The sequence below is a fragment of the Boleophthalmus pectinirostris genome, unplaced genomic scaffold (assembly GCF_026225935.1).
Source record: "Boleophthalmus pectinirostris isolate CB_2022bp ecotype Guang Dong unplaced genomic scaffold, ASM2622593v1 HiC_scaffold_19, whole genome shotgun sequence".
In the NCBI taxonomy this organism is placed as follows: Eukaryota; Metazoa; Chordata; class Actinopteri; order Gobiiformes; family Gobiidae; genus Boleophthalmus; species Boleophthalmus pectinirostris.
Window position 1 is genome coordinate 22,412,727 of NW_026571140.1, and position 17,726 is coordinate 22,430,452.

General features: G+C 38.2%; 1 protein-coding gene across 1 annotated transcript in view; it reads right to left on the bottom strand.

Annotated features, from left to right (window-relative positions):
* Nucleotides 1–17,726, bottom strand: part of LOC110175400 (CUB and sushi domain-containing protein 1) — a 324,734-nt gene that overhangs the window by 83,542 nt on the left and 223,466 nt on the right. The window contains 6 exon segments of the mRNA XM_055154309.1: nt 2,723–2,863; nt 5,814–5,999; nt 6,756–6,912; nt 6,915–6,952; nt 11,824–11,936; nt 12,361–12,464. Coding sequence (XP_055010284.1) covers nt 2,723–2,863; nt 5,814–5,999; nt 6,756–6,912; nt 6,915–6,952; nt 11,824–11,936; nt 12,361–12,464 — 739 coding nt within the window.

Below are 17,726 nucleotides of genomic sequence, written 5' to 3' on the forward strand. Positions count from 1 at the left end.
CCATTATAGTAATAGCAATATTGACTGTATCCTATTTCCCAGGATTTTATGATATTTTATTACATAGTACTAAACTGCTATGAGGACATATGAAGAAAGGCGCTGCTTTTACGACCCTGAGTCGGCTTTTTACTTTTGTTGCAGAGCAGAGTCAGCATTAATCGGTAAATTATTCATGCAAAAACCTTGTAGGCCTACTTCATTTCATACTTGCTTACATATTTTTACCTCTGAAATACATACAATTTCATAACCAATCAAATCTGAAGGAGGCACACAATCTAGTCTGCACTAGAGTGTGAAGTTGCCACTGTCGTGTATCGCCCCCCTGTGTGTCGAGCGCATAATTCAGTCCAATGTATGGACATGTTAGGCTTAATGCTATTGAGTCACACATACTATAACTGGATTAAAACAAAGAAATACTGTAGTTTAAGACAAACTGATGCTACAATCTGTACCAAGTATTTATATTTCAGTTTACTGATTCAGAAAAAAAGACCTTAATTTGTTTGAAAGTGGGGGGAAAAAAATCAATGCTTACACATTTACCATTTGTCTCTGTCAGCTAAATATGGCACAAAATAAGTCCAACATGTTGCATTGCCGTGAAAATGTCCTATGTACAATGTTAAAAATAAACAACATTTTTTTTATATAGCTGACAAGGAATTGATCTGTCAGTGGTTAAAGACTGTGTACAGGTTGATTAATTTATCAAGTGACACTGGTAAAGGAAGTCAAAGAGAAGGTCATGTGGGAGGGACTGTGTTAAACAGTGCACAACACGTGAAAATCACCAAGAATTAATGAGACTGAGTCACGAGGAGCATGCTAAGCTTTGAGCAGGAACAGGGCACTGAACAGGAGAAGGTCCAAGGTTGAATTGGGACAATGTCAGAAAACACTCTCTCACTGTTTAATTATTTACAGTGGAGTTCTGTCCTTCTGACCTTCACCATGTGAGAGGTAAGTCCTTTTATACACGCTGCCTTAGAAAATCAGGGCTGTAATGGCACTGTCAAAGTGACACTATACTACAGACAAAAACATTTGTCAAGTAAACTCAATAACTCAATAAGACTAATATTACAGTAAGATTAATTTACAATTGTATTAATATTTACTTCACCACACCACAGTTTCATACTCAAAGAAACACATTTGAGAGCGATACAGTCTCCATGAAAAGCAATAAATCTAATGCCTAATATTTCAAAGGGGAAAAGATCATTATTGGGCACCCAATAACATTTGGAGAGGTGTAAGAGCTGTCTTGCCATCTTCTGAAAGTCTCCTGAAAGTCATTGTTTCATAATAGAAAAGACAGATAGGGATAGAGTTGTCTTTAAAAATAAATGACCTAACCACCTGCTGTTATCTCAGGTGTGGACAAAAGTATAACATAACCATGACAAAGTTAAGTTGGTCAGCCTTGCCTGACTTTTAACTACGTCATTGTAAAACTTTGGGCAAACATCTGTCATTTTGAGTACTCAACAATAGATAGATAGATGGATACAGGACTACATTCATTTCAAACTATACTCCATACAACTGTACAGCAACTTACCCTAATGTATTAGATAACCTTCTGTCATGTCAATCACTAATCCTCCTTTGCACTGTTTTCCCCTGATGATACTTATACATTCATAAAATTATGCCCTATTTGACACTAGTCTCTTGCTATCTTTGCTACTTATTTTGAATGCATTACTATTTATATTTTTTGCACTTTGTTATTATAATATATTGTGATATGTGAGGTATTGCGTTCAAATAATTTCCCTTGTGGATCAATAAACTCAAAAGGCCACCACACACTCCAGGATTCTTCAGTCTTAAACGATTGTTAATCATGCAACAAAAAGCACACACCACAGACACGAAGAGAACCTTATGAGATTTTAAATCTCCGCTCGCAAAGACTGCTGCAGGATATGGCTGCATACCACAGACTACAAAGATGTGAACACACCTCGCGTCAGCTGTTTCCTGACTAGAGTAAAACCACTCGCTTTGAGCATTCAAAAGATCAGAGCATTGCGCTTCTAGTTTAGATGCAAGTCAAAACTGTGTTATTATTTATGAAATGTGGTACAATACTTCAGATACATGATTTTCAATGCACAGAAGGCTAGCGATAAAGTACACAGGAAGTAGAGTCGCTATTGCTAATCTGCAGCTTCACCCCAATCTGCGCACTGTGTGGATGTAAACAGACACATATGAGGAACTACTCTTGCCTTTTTACTTTTAAAGAAAGCTTCAAACTGGATTAATATTGATGTTTTGTGGACTGGGTGTCGATATTTGCTGCAGAGATGCTACAGTTTAACTTTACATCTTTACGAGAGGTGAGTAATAAAGCCTTCTCATTATTTTTGCTATTTCCTGAGTATGCTGCATCTCTGTGTCCGTCACTCTCTCTGCCTCTGACGCTCTGTTTCACTGGCTGTTACCATAGCGTTAGTGATGTTTAGTGGTTATGATATGACAGAGCAGCTCAGAGTCACACTGACACTACAGACACGAGGAGCGCAGCAGCTTCAAAATCGCACACGAAGACACAGTCAGGTCACGCCTCCCCAAAGCAAATTGCAGCCTAAATCAGGCAAATTCTCCCTTAGTGTGTGGCAGCCTTAAGTCTAAGATAAGAAAATGGATGGATGGATAGATGGATGGATGGATGGATAGATAGAATGGTTCCGTCACATACTTGTATAGCTGATGTTGAATCCTTTTCCTGTATTTGAATGGTCCGACTGAAACTCGAGTCTCATGATATGTCCATTTGAGGCAATTTGTGAAGGGACGTCTTTTCCGGAGAAGGTCCCAAATGTAGTTGGCTCAGACAGACCTATAGCAGAAGAGTGGAGAATGTAGTAAGGACAAATGGAGCATATATTTTATCATCCTCAATTTATAGCACAAGCCTCTACAGATGGGAGGCTGATAGACGGATATAGTTTTGATTTTTCTTTTTCCGCTGTGAGCAATATCAATCAAATGGGTCTTTATTCACTATATGGAAATGTTTTGTAGTTCCAGGCAATCATAAATATATAGTGGCTTGTTTGTGTAGCATAGCAGGTGTCTGCATTAATGGCCCTATATTACACAAAATTGACTCTTGTGAGCTTTTAGCCACGATATAATGTTGTTTTGTTTCATTCTCACATATTTGAGTAACCCTTTATTATTAGCGAGTCTACATCTGCAAAGCATAAAATGCTCTGTTTCACCTAGTGATGTCATGAAGTGGTGGTTTACTTTAGTTTAGCAGAGACTGGCAATTTCAGGGCTATAATTATCCAAAAAGGAGTGCTTCCTGTATTACCACATGACATCACAAGTTGAAACAGAGTGTTTTCTGTTTGAGAGAAGTCAGACTAAATATGCAGGTTTGTGTGTTAAACATGGATGAATGAAACAAAACACAACTCCAGGTATGTTTTTGATGGGGATACAACACTGTAACATAGATTAGAAAATAGCGTAATATGGACCCTTTCTAGACATCTGTGCATTTTTTTTCTTCTGGTTGTACAGTGCATTAGGCTGAAGTGGTTGTAGAGCCCACCTCATTACCATCCCTCCTAAATGTCAGTGTAAATCATGCATTCTTGGTCAATTCCTTCACTATGGTTCTACGACAGGAAGACCATTATCCTTTCAAAGTATCTATCATTCCTCAAGGGACTCCATGATTGCAACAGACAGTCAAAGTCTAGCTGCTATATTAATATACCGTCCAGCAATGAGGCATCACTCGGGCTATTAAAACAGCCACTGTATACCAATTAAATGGTCTGAAGCCATTACAGTCCCCCCACTGGCCGCAGCAGCTGTAACCATGCATCACTTCGTTCTTGTTTCCAGACATTTGTGTCGCAGCATAGGCCTATTTACTGCAACAAATGGCGTTGGACTTTTGTTTAGCAGGATACACTTTGCTCTTGAGGGTGCACTCCCAGTGATCCAACAAACATCCACAGATCTGGCGTGGCTTCACTAAAGCCCTAAAGGGACGGGCACACACAGCACAGCAGGCCAATATCACTGACTTATGGTATATACATAATGCATAAGCAACAGGAAAATCCCATTCCCAAATATGGTAATCAGGTGTGAGAACATGGTATGGTGCAGAATAAATCAAACAGGTGGGAATAAACACATTAGGGGGCAGATGTTGGGCTGTAAATCTGATTGAGCATTTAGGCTTTATGTCAAGTTTGTTCTCCTAAAAAGGTGACTGCAATTCATAGTTGGTATGAACACCAGAAGCATTAAAAAGTTAAAAAGTAGCAATTAATTTACTTACTTTTAACAGCAATAATAATTTTGTATCTCACTGGTATACACTGCAGCACATTATGCTTCACTTAATTTTTTACTTATGGTTTTCTACATATTTTAGTACAAACCTGGGTAAACATAAGCCAAGACAATCTTTTGTTAAACATGCTTTTCAGGCTCATCATTCTATTTTTGTTCTATGCAGAGAATGTGTAAGTTGAAGTATTTCAAAGTAATTTTATCTGCCAGCCACTAAAAGCATCTTTGCATTGTCATAAAGAGAGAGAGCAAATGTAGCCAAAGCAAATGCCTCGATGTTCTTTTATCTAATCTAAAGCTCTAAAAGTCTTAATGCAGAGTCCTCACTCAGATCCTTATAACAGATCAAGTGACAATAGCAGTTACAGACACTTTTGTACTTTCGGGGACTATATCCTTGAGATTTATTACTTGTTTGCTATTGAAGTGAATACTTTTTTTTGTTTTGTTTTTGCTTCATTTTTCGAAAATTTGATAACACACATTCAGCCATAAAAGCAGCAAAAAACATAAATGCCAAGGTCATAAACATCACTGTTGGCAAATTGAAAGCTTTTTTGACAAATAGAAACTGTAATCTTATTGTACAGCGGTGCAGTAGTCATGTTTTATTTCTAGGTTTGCCACCTTCTAAAAGTACACCTGGGTAATAAAATTTGAATGTGAATTTTATTACGAGACAGTTGAGAATATTATATTATCCTATGTACTTGATATTTACAACTGAGACTCTTTGAATGTGGATTTTATTAAAGAGTACTGCTGGAGTAATTGAAAAAAATGGACTGTCAGTGGAAAGCAGACCATAGCCACATTTCACTGAATGAAGAAATGTGTCTTAGCTGCCAGTGGTCACATGAATAATAAGGCAGATTATCAAATGAAAAGAAAATCTAAATACAGTTTCTTAGCAGACAAATTTTGTATTATAATACAAATGACTGACGTGGCTCTAACTTTATAAATTACATGGTTTTGAGATATCCATATTATAGTAACCTCGAAAAAACTTGTTTCATTTGGCATCAATTTTAAACTCAGCAGTAACTACTTGAAACCACACAAGAGTCTAATTTTCTCATCCACTCAATGAAACTTCATCTTTAATGACTAGTCTGCATGCAGCTATAGTGGACAATCAATGACACACAGTATATTACAGTAGGCCATGTGAATCTAATTGTCTGTGTTTTGTATGTGAGGGGAAATTAGTGCATGGACTGTTGAAAGCATTAAAAATGTTACTATCCATCTATCGATTCTTCAGTTTGACAGGCCTGCATTCATCAAAACCACTCCGCATCGTTTTCCACTAACAGACGCAGACCGTATGGGCAAATTCATGATCAAGTATTCCATGAAGTTGCTTGTTTTGCTAAGTCAGGGTAAATTATTCATTAAAATCACAGCGGTAAATGCATTATGCCAGAGAGCCATTTACATAGGGAAAACATGTAAGATGTAATTACCTTCATCTTTGACAACCAGCCAATCAAACTGCGGCTCAAGGTCAAAGTCGGAGAAGAGGAGGTGGATGCGGCTGCCGGGCTCAGAGATGATCAGCCACACACAGTTCAGGTTGTTCCCGTATTCTTCAGGGTAATTCGGAGAGAGAACGGTCCCAGAGGGAGCAGTGAAGTTGAAGAAACATGAGACTAGATGCATGAAGACAGAATAAGATAAGAGTCACACAAGAGTGTAAGGAGGAATTTAAAAAGAAGAAAAGAAAGCACCCAATAAGCTGCGAAGACAAAAGAAAATGTGTTAAGATAAAACAAGATAAGACAATTGTTGTTGTTACTAAGTGATAAAATAAAGGGGACATATTATGCTAAATCCACTTTAAGAGTTTTTAACCACTTTTAGCATGTATGAGTATTAATTCTCCATTCAAGATTCCCCACTACACGCCTACTACTAACTATTTTATTTTCTTTAACAATGATGCATGTAAGACTCAGTAGTATGTCCTGCTGGCATAAACGGCCAAAGAATGTGTTGCTACGGTGATTTGCAGCAATCCATAGGAGGGGCTGACAGCATACAGCACTTTGTTGTGATCACATTTAAGGCAACATACTGTAAACAGGCAGGCGGGTACTAGTAGTTTTAAATCAGTCAGCTGACTTTTTTCTTTTTGAAACACATTTTTTATCAGCATTGGGATTTAAAATGCCAAAATATAGCATTATGATCCACAGGTATTACAACAAAAATCTGCATTTAAACAATATTAATTTTAGCTGCTCCCCATCTGTATTACATATTATTGGCCTATAGAATGTTGTCATGTCATTTGAAACCCATCAGTACAGCAGACAAAAGCACTATATGTCTCCTTTAATTAAATTTTAGTAATTTTAGTACTCATACAAATTGATAATAGTCTAGGTGAATGAAATCCCACTCACAGACACAGCTGGGTTTGTTTCCTGACCACTGGTTGTTGTGTTGACACGTGATGGTCCGTTCCCCCACTAGTTCAAACGCTGACTGGCAGAAAAAGGTCAGCACATCTCCATGTTGAAAGCGATCACCGCTGCGCCGACCGAACGCGGGCACCCCAGGGCGGGCACCCCAGGGTCACCGCAGCCTCCCCGTTCAATCTCTGCAACGTGCACACGTACAAGCAGCAATGATACACTGATAATTACTGACAACATGTGACACCCAGATAAGACACTGCCCCGAGAGCAGGGAGCACTGTGCCTACAGCATACAATTACATGTCTGGATATGATCTGATGTGTTTGAATGGAATATTGTGACTAATTAATCATAGCTCCTGCTGTATAAGTTTGTTTGTAATTTGTTACATTCATGTTTACTCTAATGAGAAAGAACAAAAGGTAAGTTAAACTGTGAATAATCTTTGAATATAATTCACGCATCTTGGACTCACCAGTTTGCCTAAAACATGCATAGATTTAGCAAAAATTTGATGCAAGATGTAACTGCATGATGCAACTTTTGACAACACATTTAAAAGGGCATTATAAAAGACCATTTTTGCAACAAATAAACATCATTCAATATAAATATGAAGGATTAATTTTTTTTTTAACTTAGCCACTGAATAAAACAAGGACAGTTTTTGTTCTAATGTCCAACATGGTGGGAGTCTGTGTGTGTGTGTGAGTCGGGGTGTGTGTGTGTGTTTGTGTGTGTGCGTGCGTGTGTGTGCACGTGTTAGCCTGGGTGTATTTTTGAATCACGGCGGCCTACACAGATCTGTTTACAGACTTCAGAAAGGCCCAGATGAGTGGTGAGCCAGTGGGAGGAGAGTGGATTCTAGTTTATGCAACAGCTAATCTCCTCGGACCAGAGCTGGCAGCGCTCCTGATGAGCCTGTCACAAGATTGACAAATGGGAAAAATTGACAAGTCATAGAAGCAGATCAGTGGTAATAAGGCAACGTGGAGGAGGCTGTTTGTTCCCACACTGCAGACGAACCCAAGGAGGGGATTGTATAGCCTCATCTCACAGGTAATTACCATTAGGGTAATTGTAGTGTAATTTAACTTTAATTGCAAACAGCAAAACAATAAGTGCAGGGAAATGTAAGCACACCGATCCTTGCGCTTCTTGTTAACAGACCCACAAGAGGTATCCCAATAGAAAACTTTGGTGGTCTTAAGACTTAGTTATCCTTTTTTCATTAATTTCATGGATTTCTGTCTGGTTGACTACTGAGAAACATTTTTTAAAAAGGATAAAGTAATGTTAAGAGCAAGCCAATGACAGATCATTCCTATTTGCACAATAACTTGTGATGAAGATCCAATGGATGATAGAATTTGACAATTAAATTTGCTATTCTATATCTTATTGGTCAGACAATTGGCATTAGTTTCTACAAAACCCAATTCCTTCCGCAAAAAGCACAACTCCAGCACACTGCACAACATACAGAATCCCTTGGATATCATTCACTCCCCTTAAGGAAATCACTAACGCATACAATTTAGGCAAAAGCCACAGCTTCTATGAGAAGTGGGAAAACCACTCTGTCACCATAACGACCAACACAAATGTGCTCTTGTTCTATCCATTTCACGCAATTCACATTTCTTTATCCATTTATAAGGGCATCAGTGTTTCTGCTGAATGCTGAACTGCTCTGATTTTTCCCATTCACGCCATGGATGTGTCTGACTATGTGACTGCCATACACACACTGCCTTTCTGTAATGCTCCGTAGTGCTGGAGGATGTGGGCAAACACATCCCAAGGAAAGCATTCAGTGACAGAGCAGTTCATAGAGAGGCTAAAAATAAGTCGACTATTAGACACAACACAATACAATACAACTGCTGAGCCTCATGAGCCTGTGTGAAGAGTCTGAGGCCAAAAGATATAGTTGTCACATATCTGAGGAGTGTCAATGAGGAGAACACTGACTTTAACTCACTGGTCAGTCTGACATGTAATGGTACAATGGTACAATACAACATCATTCACTATTTTACTGCTTCTAATGCCACTCACTGTCATTCACTCAGCCAGGAACAAATATCAACATTAAACCCACCTTTCTTTTCGTTAAACATGTCTTTGATTTCAGTGTTATAGTGCAACCCTTTGGAGCAGAAAACTCTTTCTTAACACATTATTATTTATAGTTTAAGTTGTTTGAAGATTTAATATGGTGAGTTCAAATTAAAGTCAATTCACACAAAATGGAAATCTCTTTAAGTACAGACTTATGACCTCTATTAAAATGCGTAAGCAACATCTTCTGTTCTCTGTGACTGAATCAAGTGCAGTTTACAGAGCAAATAAATAGCACACACTTATTAGGCAATATAAGGCTTAATATGAGACATCAAACTAAATTTAAAATGCTATGGTAAATTAGGTTTACAAACAAAATCGTAAAATTTAGCTTAAATAAACACTTATTTCATAGCAACATAGCTCTACGTTCTGAAGAGTTTGAATTAAAAAGTGTGTGCTGTCATTGTCCAAGAGCCCATAAATCTAATATGACCTAGTCTAGACATGCACCGTAGCAGGAATTTTATTTTTAGCTCCAATATGCACATACTAGTACATATATACACAGGTTTCAACTTCCTGTTATATGTTATTTTGAGGACTTTTTCCCACTTCAAATATATAATATTATGTTTTTAACTGTTAATTGGCAACTGTTATATGGCAATGATCTTAATTATTCATCATTCTGGACCCATGGATATTGATACTTTGGAGCGACATCACGCTGCGGGTGTTCTACATGTATCTCAAATGGTCGAATGTTTAGGAGTTACCATGGAGACACAATGCACAAAAAAAATTAAGATTGTCTGAAAACTCAAGAAAAAATACAAAATTTATGTAAACCACACATTTTCAGGAGCCTGTAATCAATACCAGTGTTCATAGTCCTGTTTAGCAGTTTGATTTTCTAAATTTTCAACAAAAAGGTGAGAGTGACCAACTGAAAAACTGTTGGCTAATACTAGCTGTCTTGTGACTGTAATGATATTTGAGAGTTTAACAACATTAATCAGCTTACCTCTTGTAATTCCAACTAAGTCAACTCTTAGCTCAGATTGGTCTAATCAATTTAAAAAAAAATCTTATACAGGCCTACTTTGACTAGGCTAACATAATTCTTCATATGCAATCACCACTGGTCTGCAAAAACATCCATATTCTACTAAAATAGTCATTATCTCAATCCCCCTCCATGACATTGGCTGCACGCTAAACACATGTACCCTGACAGCATTTAAAGTGCAGTGCCCACATGCGTCACGTTCTTCCTATGAGCCTGACAACCTCGGCACTCTCCAGGGGTAACACTGATCAAAGAGGAGGAGAAGGTGATGGTATCCGCGGTGACAGACGCTCAAAGATGTACTCAAGGGCTCTCTCTCTTACTCACATACACACACACGACACACCAGCACTTTGCGAGCTCCTGCTAAAGTGTACAAGCTAACAGTGCATTGTCTTGTTCACGTTTGTTACCAGTCAGTTTAAAAGGTATGCTCTGTCTACTTCACAACACCGATGGACCTCCGCTGAATGAATTTGCTGTCCGTGTGTGTCTAAGTGAACAAAGGAACAGACGCTACTACAAAGAATAAAAGGGACAGCAGATGTCAAGGCAGCAACATAGCATCATCTTGAATAACAAAAATGCATTCTCTTAAACACACTAAAACATAGTCGGTGTAATTGTGAAACCAGTACAGACTGCAGACGCAAATCTGTTCTTACATTTAGCCATGGCAGAACATTGTGTTGTGCAAAGTCAATTTTAAATAAAACAGAACATTACTAAGCTTTCCAGTCTAGACTGGCACACTGGAGCGATATCAGTGTATGGTCCGTGACCCAAGAAAACAGTCAGCAGCATCTCTGGATCAAACCGAAAACTGTGTTGAACCAAGAGCATAACCTTCACAGCCTTCGCTCTCTGGCAGACAATTCAGTGTCCACACACAATCTGTCATTTCCACTGTTTCTTTGTCAATTTTTCATTGTCTAGCAGTAATCACATCAGCTCTCCCCTCTCTGCCCATCGCAAGTGGCCTTGATTTACCAGCATCTGCTAGGAGTTATTTACAGTAATAGAGCATACACATAGAATCTTTTAGTGCTGTGCAAAAGTTGTATTGAGGAGGCCTGTCACAATAACAAATTTTGAAGTGTGATACATAGCTGAAGTAAATGTAGACGATAAACAATAATATTGAAATCAAACCATAAAGCAGAAATTGGTATTCTAAATCAATAATGTAAAAAATATGAGCTGTAATGAATAAATAGCATAATTAAACAATTTAGAAGTTAGTTTATATCTATAATGAGAAAAAGTACCCACGATAAATACTGACCTCAAAAATGACTGTTCCATCTGTCATGTATCGAATGATAAGTTGATGCAGAAACAATTGTGACAGGTCTAGTATTGAGACATAAAAAGACTAAATATATGTGAACAAACTGCGTAAACCTTTGAGCTATTAAAAGAAATAATGTATATAAGGAACAAGAGTCTGAAAAAAGTATGGGAAATACAGTATAAACCCAATTGAAACGAGGCCAGATCTCAACACTTGAGGGGGCAAACCAGTTCTGTATTCCTCCAGTGGTAAACTTTAAAAAGTTGAGAATCATCGAAATAAAGGAGGTTTTTTTAAACTGTATCTATAATTTTGAAAAGGATAGACACTTTAACTTTAATGTGTATTTTTGTATATTTCTACAAGTTGAGCTAGAGGAATAATAAAACCGTATGATCATTGCCCTTTTAAAATTCTTTACGTATGCCTATATATCTGGCAATATATGTCTGTTGCTTTTTATTATAAAAACATCTCTGTACATTTTTCCTCCAAGGACAGACAACAGCACATGCATTTTCCCTTTGAATCTGAATATCTGTTGTCCCTGACTTTCACATCTTATTATCAAAATAATAGCCATTAGTGTATGATCATAGAGCAAAGGGGGGCATTGTACCTTCATAAACAGCCTTGAATCCCGCTGAGCCAATTGTATCGTCTGATTGCAAATGAAGCCACATCTGATTGGACAAGCTGACGATGAGGTCGGGGACACTGGTGCCTGTGAGTCTGTGAAAACATGCCACATTTATATGGTTGTTTTGAATCTGAATGCACTTGACATGATGCAAACATATTTATTGTAGTTTGGTGTAAGATTTTTTTTAAACTTTCTCTATTTTGGCAGCAAGACTTTTCACTAGTTATCCATTGAAATTAATAGAATTCCCACTTAACCAGAAGTACCAACTACAGAACTACAGAAGTGTAAATTAGTAGCAATCAGATTTAACAGTGACTGAGATGACTGACTAATGTTTGCTTAAATAAAGTGATGTATCTAGTAACTGTTAAGTGTTCCTTATAATACAAGGCAAATGCTCTTGCATCTCCCTTATATAGTACCATCCACAGATTATGTACAGTGTGTGTAGTACTGTGATATCATGCTTATATATAAATGAATGTAAGTACTTCAGTAGAGAGAGCTTACACATATAGCACTCGCCGGGTGTCACCGATCTTCCCTCCATCTCCCACTGTCAGAGTGTCATATCCTCTTTCCAGGTCAAACTCCTCAAACGACAGCTTTATCACCTAAAACAATGCAAAGAACACAGCATACATCATAATGACAATACATTCTGAGGATATATGCAACAATATTACCGTATATGTTTTTTGTGAAACAATGGGTTTTACCCCACTATTTTACATCTTTATAGAATTGTATTGAAATCCAGCCTATATTTAGAGTGAAATTAACCATAATGTCATAGTATATTTTTTATAAAGTTAAAACTCATTGACTTCTACCCAGTTGTTCTCATTCAGCATTCCCTTTTCCTTTTTCTTTTCATGGAAGCAGCCATCACTCTTGGTAGTCATATTTGTACTCCCGACTGCACTTGTGCTGGGTGAAATTGATTGTGAAATGCCTTCCTCACCGTTCGCTGTAGTGTATGTAGCCCCATGCATACAGCACTAAAGGATCAATCAAATACACACTTTAAAACACTGCAATACCAGGATTCGGGGTATTATTTGGTGCTTGTCCTTTATTTATTATTGGCTTTAAATCTTCTTTGTGACTGTGAGGACCATGACAAATCTGTGCTGTGTTCAGGTATCCTGGGAGAGAAGAGGGGAGTCTCAATCAATGACCCTGTGGTACGTTCAAGGTCTGAGATGAGACAGGAACACCAAATTTAGCAGAAGGGGATCCATCACTCAGCAGAACACACAATAATAATGGAAAAACTAACCCCAGGTGATAGTGGTGTAAAGCCATTTCAACATGCTCAAATTAGAAATATACAAGATACAAAAACCATCTAGAAAAGAGCACAAGAAGCTTCACCAGAAAAACACATAGACAGATGCCAACAGATTCATATATTATATTTACAATTATTTAAACACTAAATCAATAGGATAAGCCAAAACACACAATACAATGTTAGCACGATTTCACGGTCTAATTAAATAGGTCTCATTAAAAAGGCTAAAAAGCCAAAGGTATTCTGTTTCTGAAAAATTATATGTATGTGAATGTTTCTGATGTTGGTTTTAAAAATACATATTTAATTACAAAAATGTCACAAGATATTCTTTTTACTTTCAATAGCTAAAGTTTGGGATTCTGGATTTTATTGTATTTATTGTTAATACTTATATATACATTTGAAGAAACTTGTGGCAAAGACTAAAATAAAAACAGACAAAAAGGTCATGTGACAGGGCCAATAATAATCTTTGTGGCATTGGTCAGAGAGGTCTCTCTTTGCCCAGCACAGCAGATATATTATTGTAACTCTGTGTTCTCTGGAGCTAAAATGAAATTTCTTTGGGCCCAAGTCAAGAGCCAGTTTAAGATCTGTACTGAGGTGAACCCAGTCAGAGCTGGTGCAGAGCAGGAACAGCTGTCCAGTGAGCACAATGTTCAGCAATTTCCCAGATGAGATTGTGCGCTATGTTGAGATGTTACAGAGCTGCCATGGTGACAGTTTAGGTGCTTTTTCCAATAGATTACTTTTGGTCCTTCAAACCAACAACCCAAACTAATACAACCAGGAGAACTCAGCATGACAGAGCCAGTGTACTGAGCTCTCACCTGGGACACAGTTATTTATAATGCTAGTTCATTATAGAGCTGAGGCACTGGACTGCTCTGACACATAACTACTTATTAAGTTAAGCACTGAGAATTTGACTTTATCTGTAACACAAAAATAAGTATAGAATAGTGCAGCTAATCAAACCACACAATGGCTATTAATATTATATTATGGAAAAGACCAAAAAGCCCAGGAGCAAGAAATGGTAAATGGTCACATTTTTCTATAGCGCTTTTCCACCTTCAAGGCACTCAAAGCGCTTTACAACAAGGAACTCACTCACCCATTCACACACACATTCACACAACAGTGTACGCAGACACTGTGGGCAAGGTGGGTTAAGTGTCTTGCCCAAGGACAGCATTCATCTGTGGGAGCTGGAATCACACCAGCCAACCTGTGGGTCAGTGGATCTGACCACTCAACCTGTGATGTTTATGTTGAGAGCTGGAATCGAACCACCAACCTTCAGATCAGTGGGCGAATGCTCTACCAACTGAGCTACTGCCGAAAGCATAAATCTGATAGACATCTTCAATTGCACAACACCTCAAGACCAGGTGATACCAAGGCTAGCTGGCAGGTCCGTATATTGTCTAAATCCATTTATCTTTGTGTTGTAACACATTTTATTATAGGAGAAAGGCAGTCCTGATTTTAGGATTTTTACTCCCTGACAAATACAAAAGCATAGCGATGTCATGTGACTTCAGATCTGAAAATCTGAATGGGGAGGCGCAATGTCAACACTGGATATAAAATGTTCTGTTGTGCTTTTTGTTTGAAGTTATACCATAATACTTTCTCACCCTTAGACAACTTTGTACCAAAAACTTTTGATGTGAAATAGTATATGCTTTTCTAAAGGGCAGCACAGTTCATCTAACCTACTGAGAAATCTAATTTCTGCAGTTTATAGCTCAGATCTGACCCTATAGGTCAAGACCCACAGCATACGGCCATAGGTTAGAAAAGGACTCAGGACCAAGTGGAGAGCTTCATCTAGTGGATTAACTTTTCCCATGACTACGGACCTTTACATTGACCATAGTGCTGCCTTGATCCTACCTGTCAATCTTTTGCTCCTTCCTCTCTCACCTTGTCATTGGAGACAAGGATACCATCCTGTAGGGGGCAGCATGAGCACTAGATAGGACTGGCTGATTCTCATTCGCTTCACACTCCAAACACTCCAAACCATCCCGGCAAGTGAAGGTTCTGGTTTGATGAACCCAATAGGACAACATAATCCTCAGAAAGCAGACCATGCAGGCCTCAAAATGCACTCTCTGTGGCCTCTGGCTGAAATTGTGTTCATAAAAATAATGAAGAGAATCATGCTTACGCATGGACCACCTGGCACTACTGCAAGTGGCCCCCATGTGCAATGAACTTCAGTCGAATAGGCATTGTGTATGCACTGTAAAAAAGGTAACTCACATAGTTTTACCATACTACATTTGGCAAAAGTGAATTACCACTGTTTAGTAGAACACTGTAAAAAGTGTTTGTGTGTTGATCTGCATGATTGAGGGAGCAAAAAGCCATGGCACAAAGGGGAAATAATCCTTAATTTAATGTAAACCAGTTTGTACAATAAAACTCAAACAATCAACAGTATTAGTACTAGAGCCCGACCGATATGAATTTTGTTGTGGCCGATATGAAACCGATAAAATTGGATTTGGAGCTGCCGATAGCCAATATAATCGTCAATATATTTAGTGATGTAAAAATTCACTGTAAATCGTGACTTGTTTAAAAAAACTTAGGTTTAGCTCTAGTCCCATCTAGACCCATCACTACCAGCTAGTAAAGAAACTACCGCTATTAGCCTTTAGCCATAAATGCTGCGCGCCGCTGTAATTCATTATATGGATAAATGTGGATCATTCACACGTCTATTCACAGCTCATTTACATATTAATGCAGGTCCAGTAACATATATACGGCCAATATAGTCACTTTACAAAAGGGCAATAGAAAACAGCCGGTTTATGTGCGGGAGCTACAGCAGCTAATCGCTAATCAAAACTAGCTTCTAAGTTGATGTATTTGCAACACTCACCGCTCACACAGGCTCCTCCTCATATCACAAGTCTGCACAAATAAATGTCCTTTTAATCCTGACTCAAACCGATTGTCCGTAAAAAGAAAATAATCTCAGTGTTGCGCACGGCTGGGGGTGTAAACAAATACACGCGAGTGAAGTGACCGTGACTCTGGGGGTGTGTTCAGGGACAGTATGGACACAGACAGACAAATGACTCCGCAGATAAATACTGATGTGGAACCACATATTAGGACATTTATCTGTCTGTAAATTGGATTGAATGAACATAATGTAAAGAGTCTAAGCTTTATAACGAGGTATAACATGCCCACGTGAAATATCGGCCCATATTAGCAAGCATATTATCGGCTATCGGCATTATATGTATGTATATGCCTCCAGGAGCCCATATCGGCCAACCGATTTATCGGTCGGGCTCTAATTAGTACCTTAACAGAAATTATATATTTATTTTACACTGCAGAATGCAGTTCTGCCCCTCCTATAGACAGATGAGTGTGCATAAGTACTACAGAATCTTGCATGTAATATAAAGTGACTGGGTGCTGCCTCAGTCTATTCCCAGAGTCTTATTAAAACAAGCGAGGACAGGAGTTAGCTGCTTCATTAGTGTGAGGGCCTAAGCGCTGACTTATTGCCTTTACATGCTAATTGTTTTTTATAGTGTCAAGGGCCACTGTGGGTCTCTGCAGGCTTTAGCCAAAGGACAGAACTGACCCTAGACAGACACCAGACCAACACAGTAAAGGGAATCTAATGATCACTCCACTTAAACATCATTTGTTTGGGATGAAGCAAACAAGGCAAAATGAATGAACTGAAGTAGAGCACTCATAATGATGTGACTTTATGCTGGGTTACAAAATGTATACATACATTCATGGTGACTCTTGTGAGTTGAAGTAGCATGGTTTAGTTATCATTAAGCATTTACTCTAGTGTTTTACAATGGGGCTATTTCAGCTTCATTATCAGCTTTACAACATGAAAGGAAGATTTAATATTGTTATTGTCTTCAATTAAGTCTAGACACCAAAGGACACATTATACTACAATGTGTGTGTTGTATGTCAGTCATTATAGGTTCTGAAATGGGATTCTCCTTATAGGGTTTTCTTTAAAGCTACACAAATATCAAAAACAATATTTATGCCAAAGAAACAAAACTGGAAACATGGCCAGGTAATGCCATATTCTGAGATATTGAAACCGGTCTAAACCAGTATGATATTAGCTCTTCATTTATGTAAAATGTATGCTAAATACAATGTGTCATGCCACCTCCAAAATGACATTTAGCCCCATATTATAGCATGATGTACAGAGACACTCTGTATATTAATATGTATTCACAGTGTATGGGAGAGAGATGATTACAGATCTAATGGAGATGTGTGGTGATGCGTTTCAAGCTGTTCGTTGGTATGTGCGTGAGCAGTCAGCCATGTCTCGGACTCAACAAAATCATCTGCCTTGATATAGATGAATGGAACGGGTAGCAAAGTAAAAAAAGTACTCTACAACATAGTTTTCTCGGTCCCTTCGAGTTAGCAATTAACTTGATGGACAGTCCCACCGCATTTTTCCCAACAAGCTGTCAGACCAATACAAACTCTATTGATTTGCTTGCCTTTATTCTGAAACTAGAATGACAAGCAGACACCACAA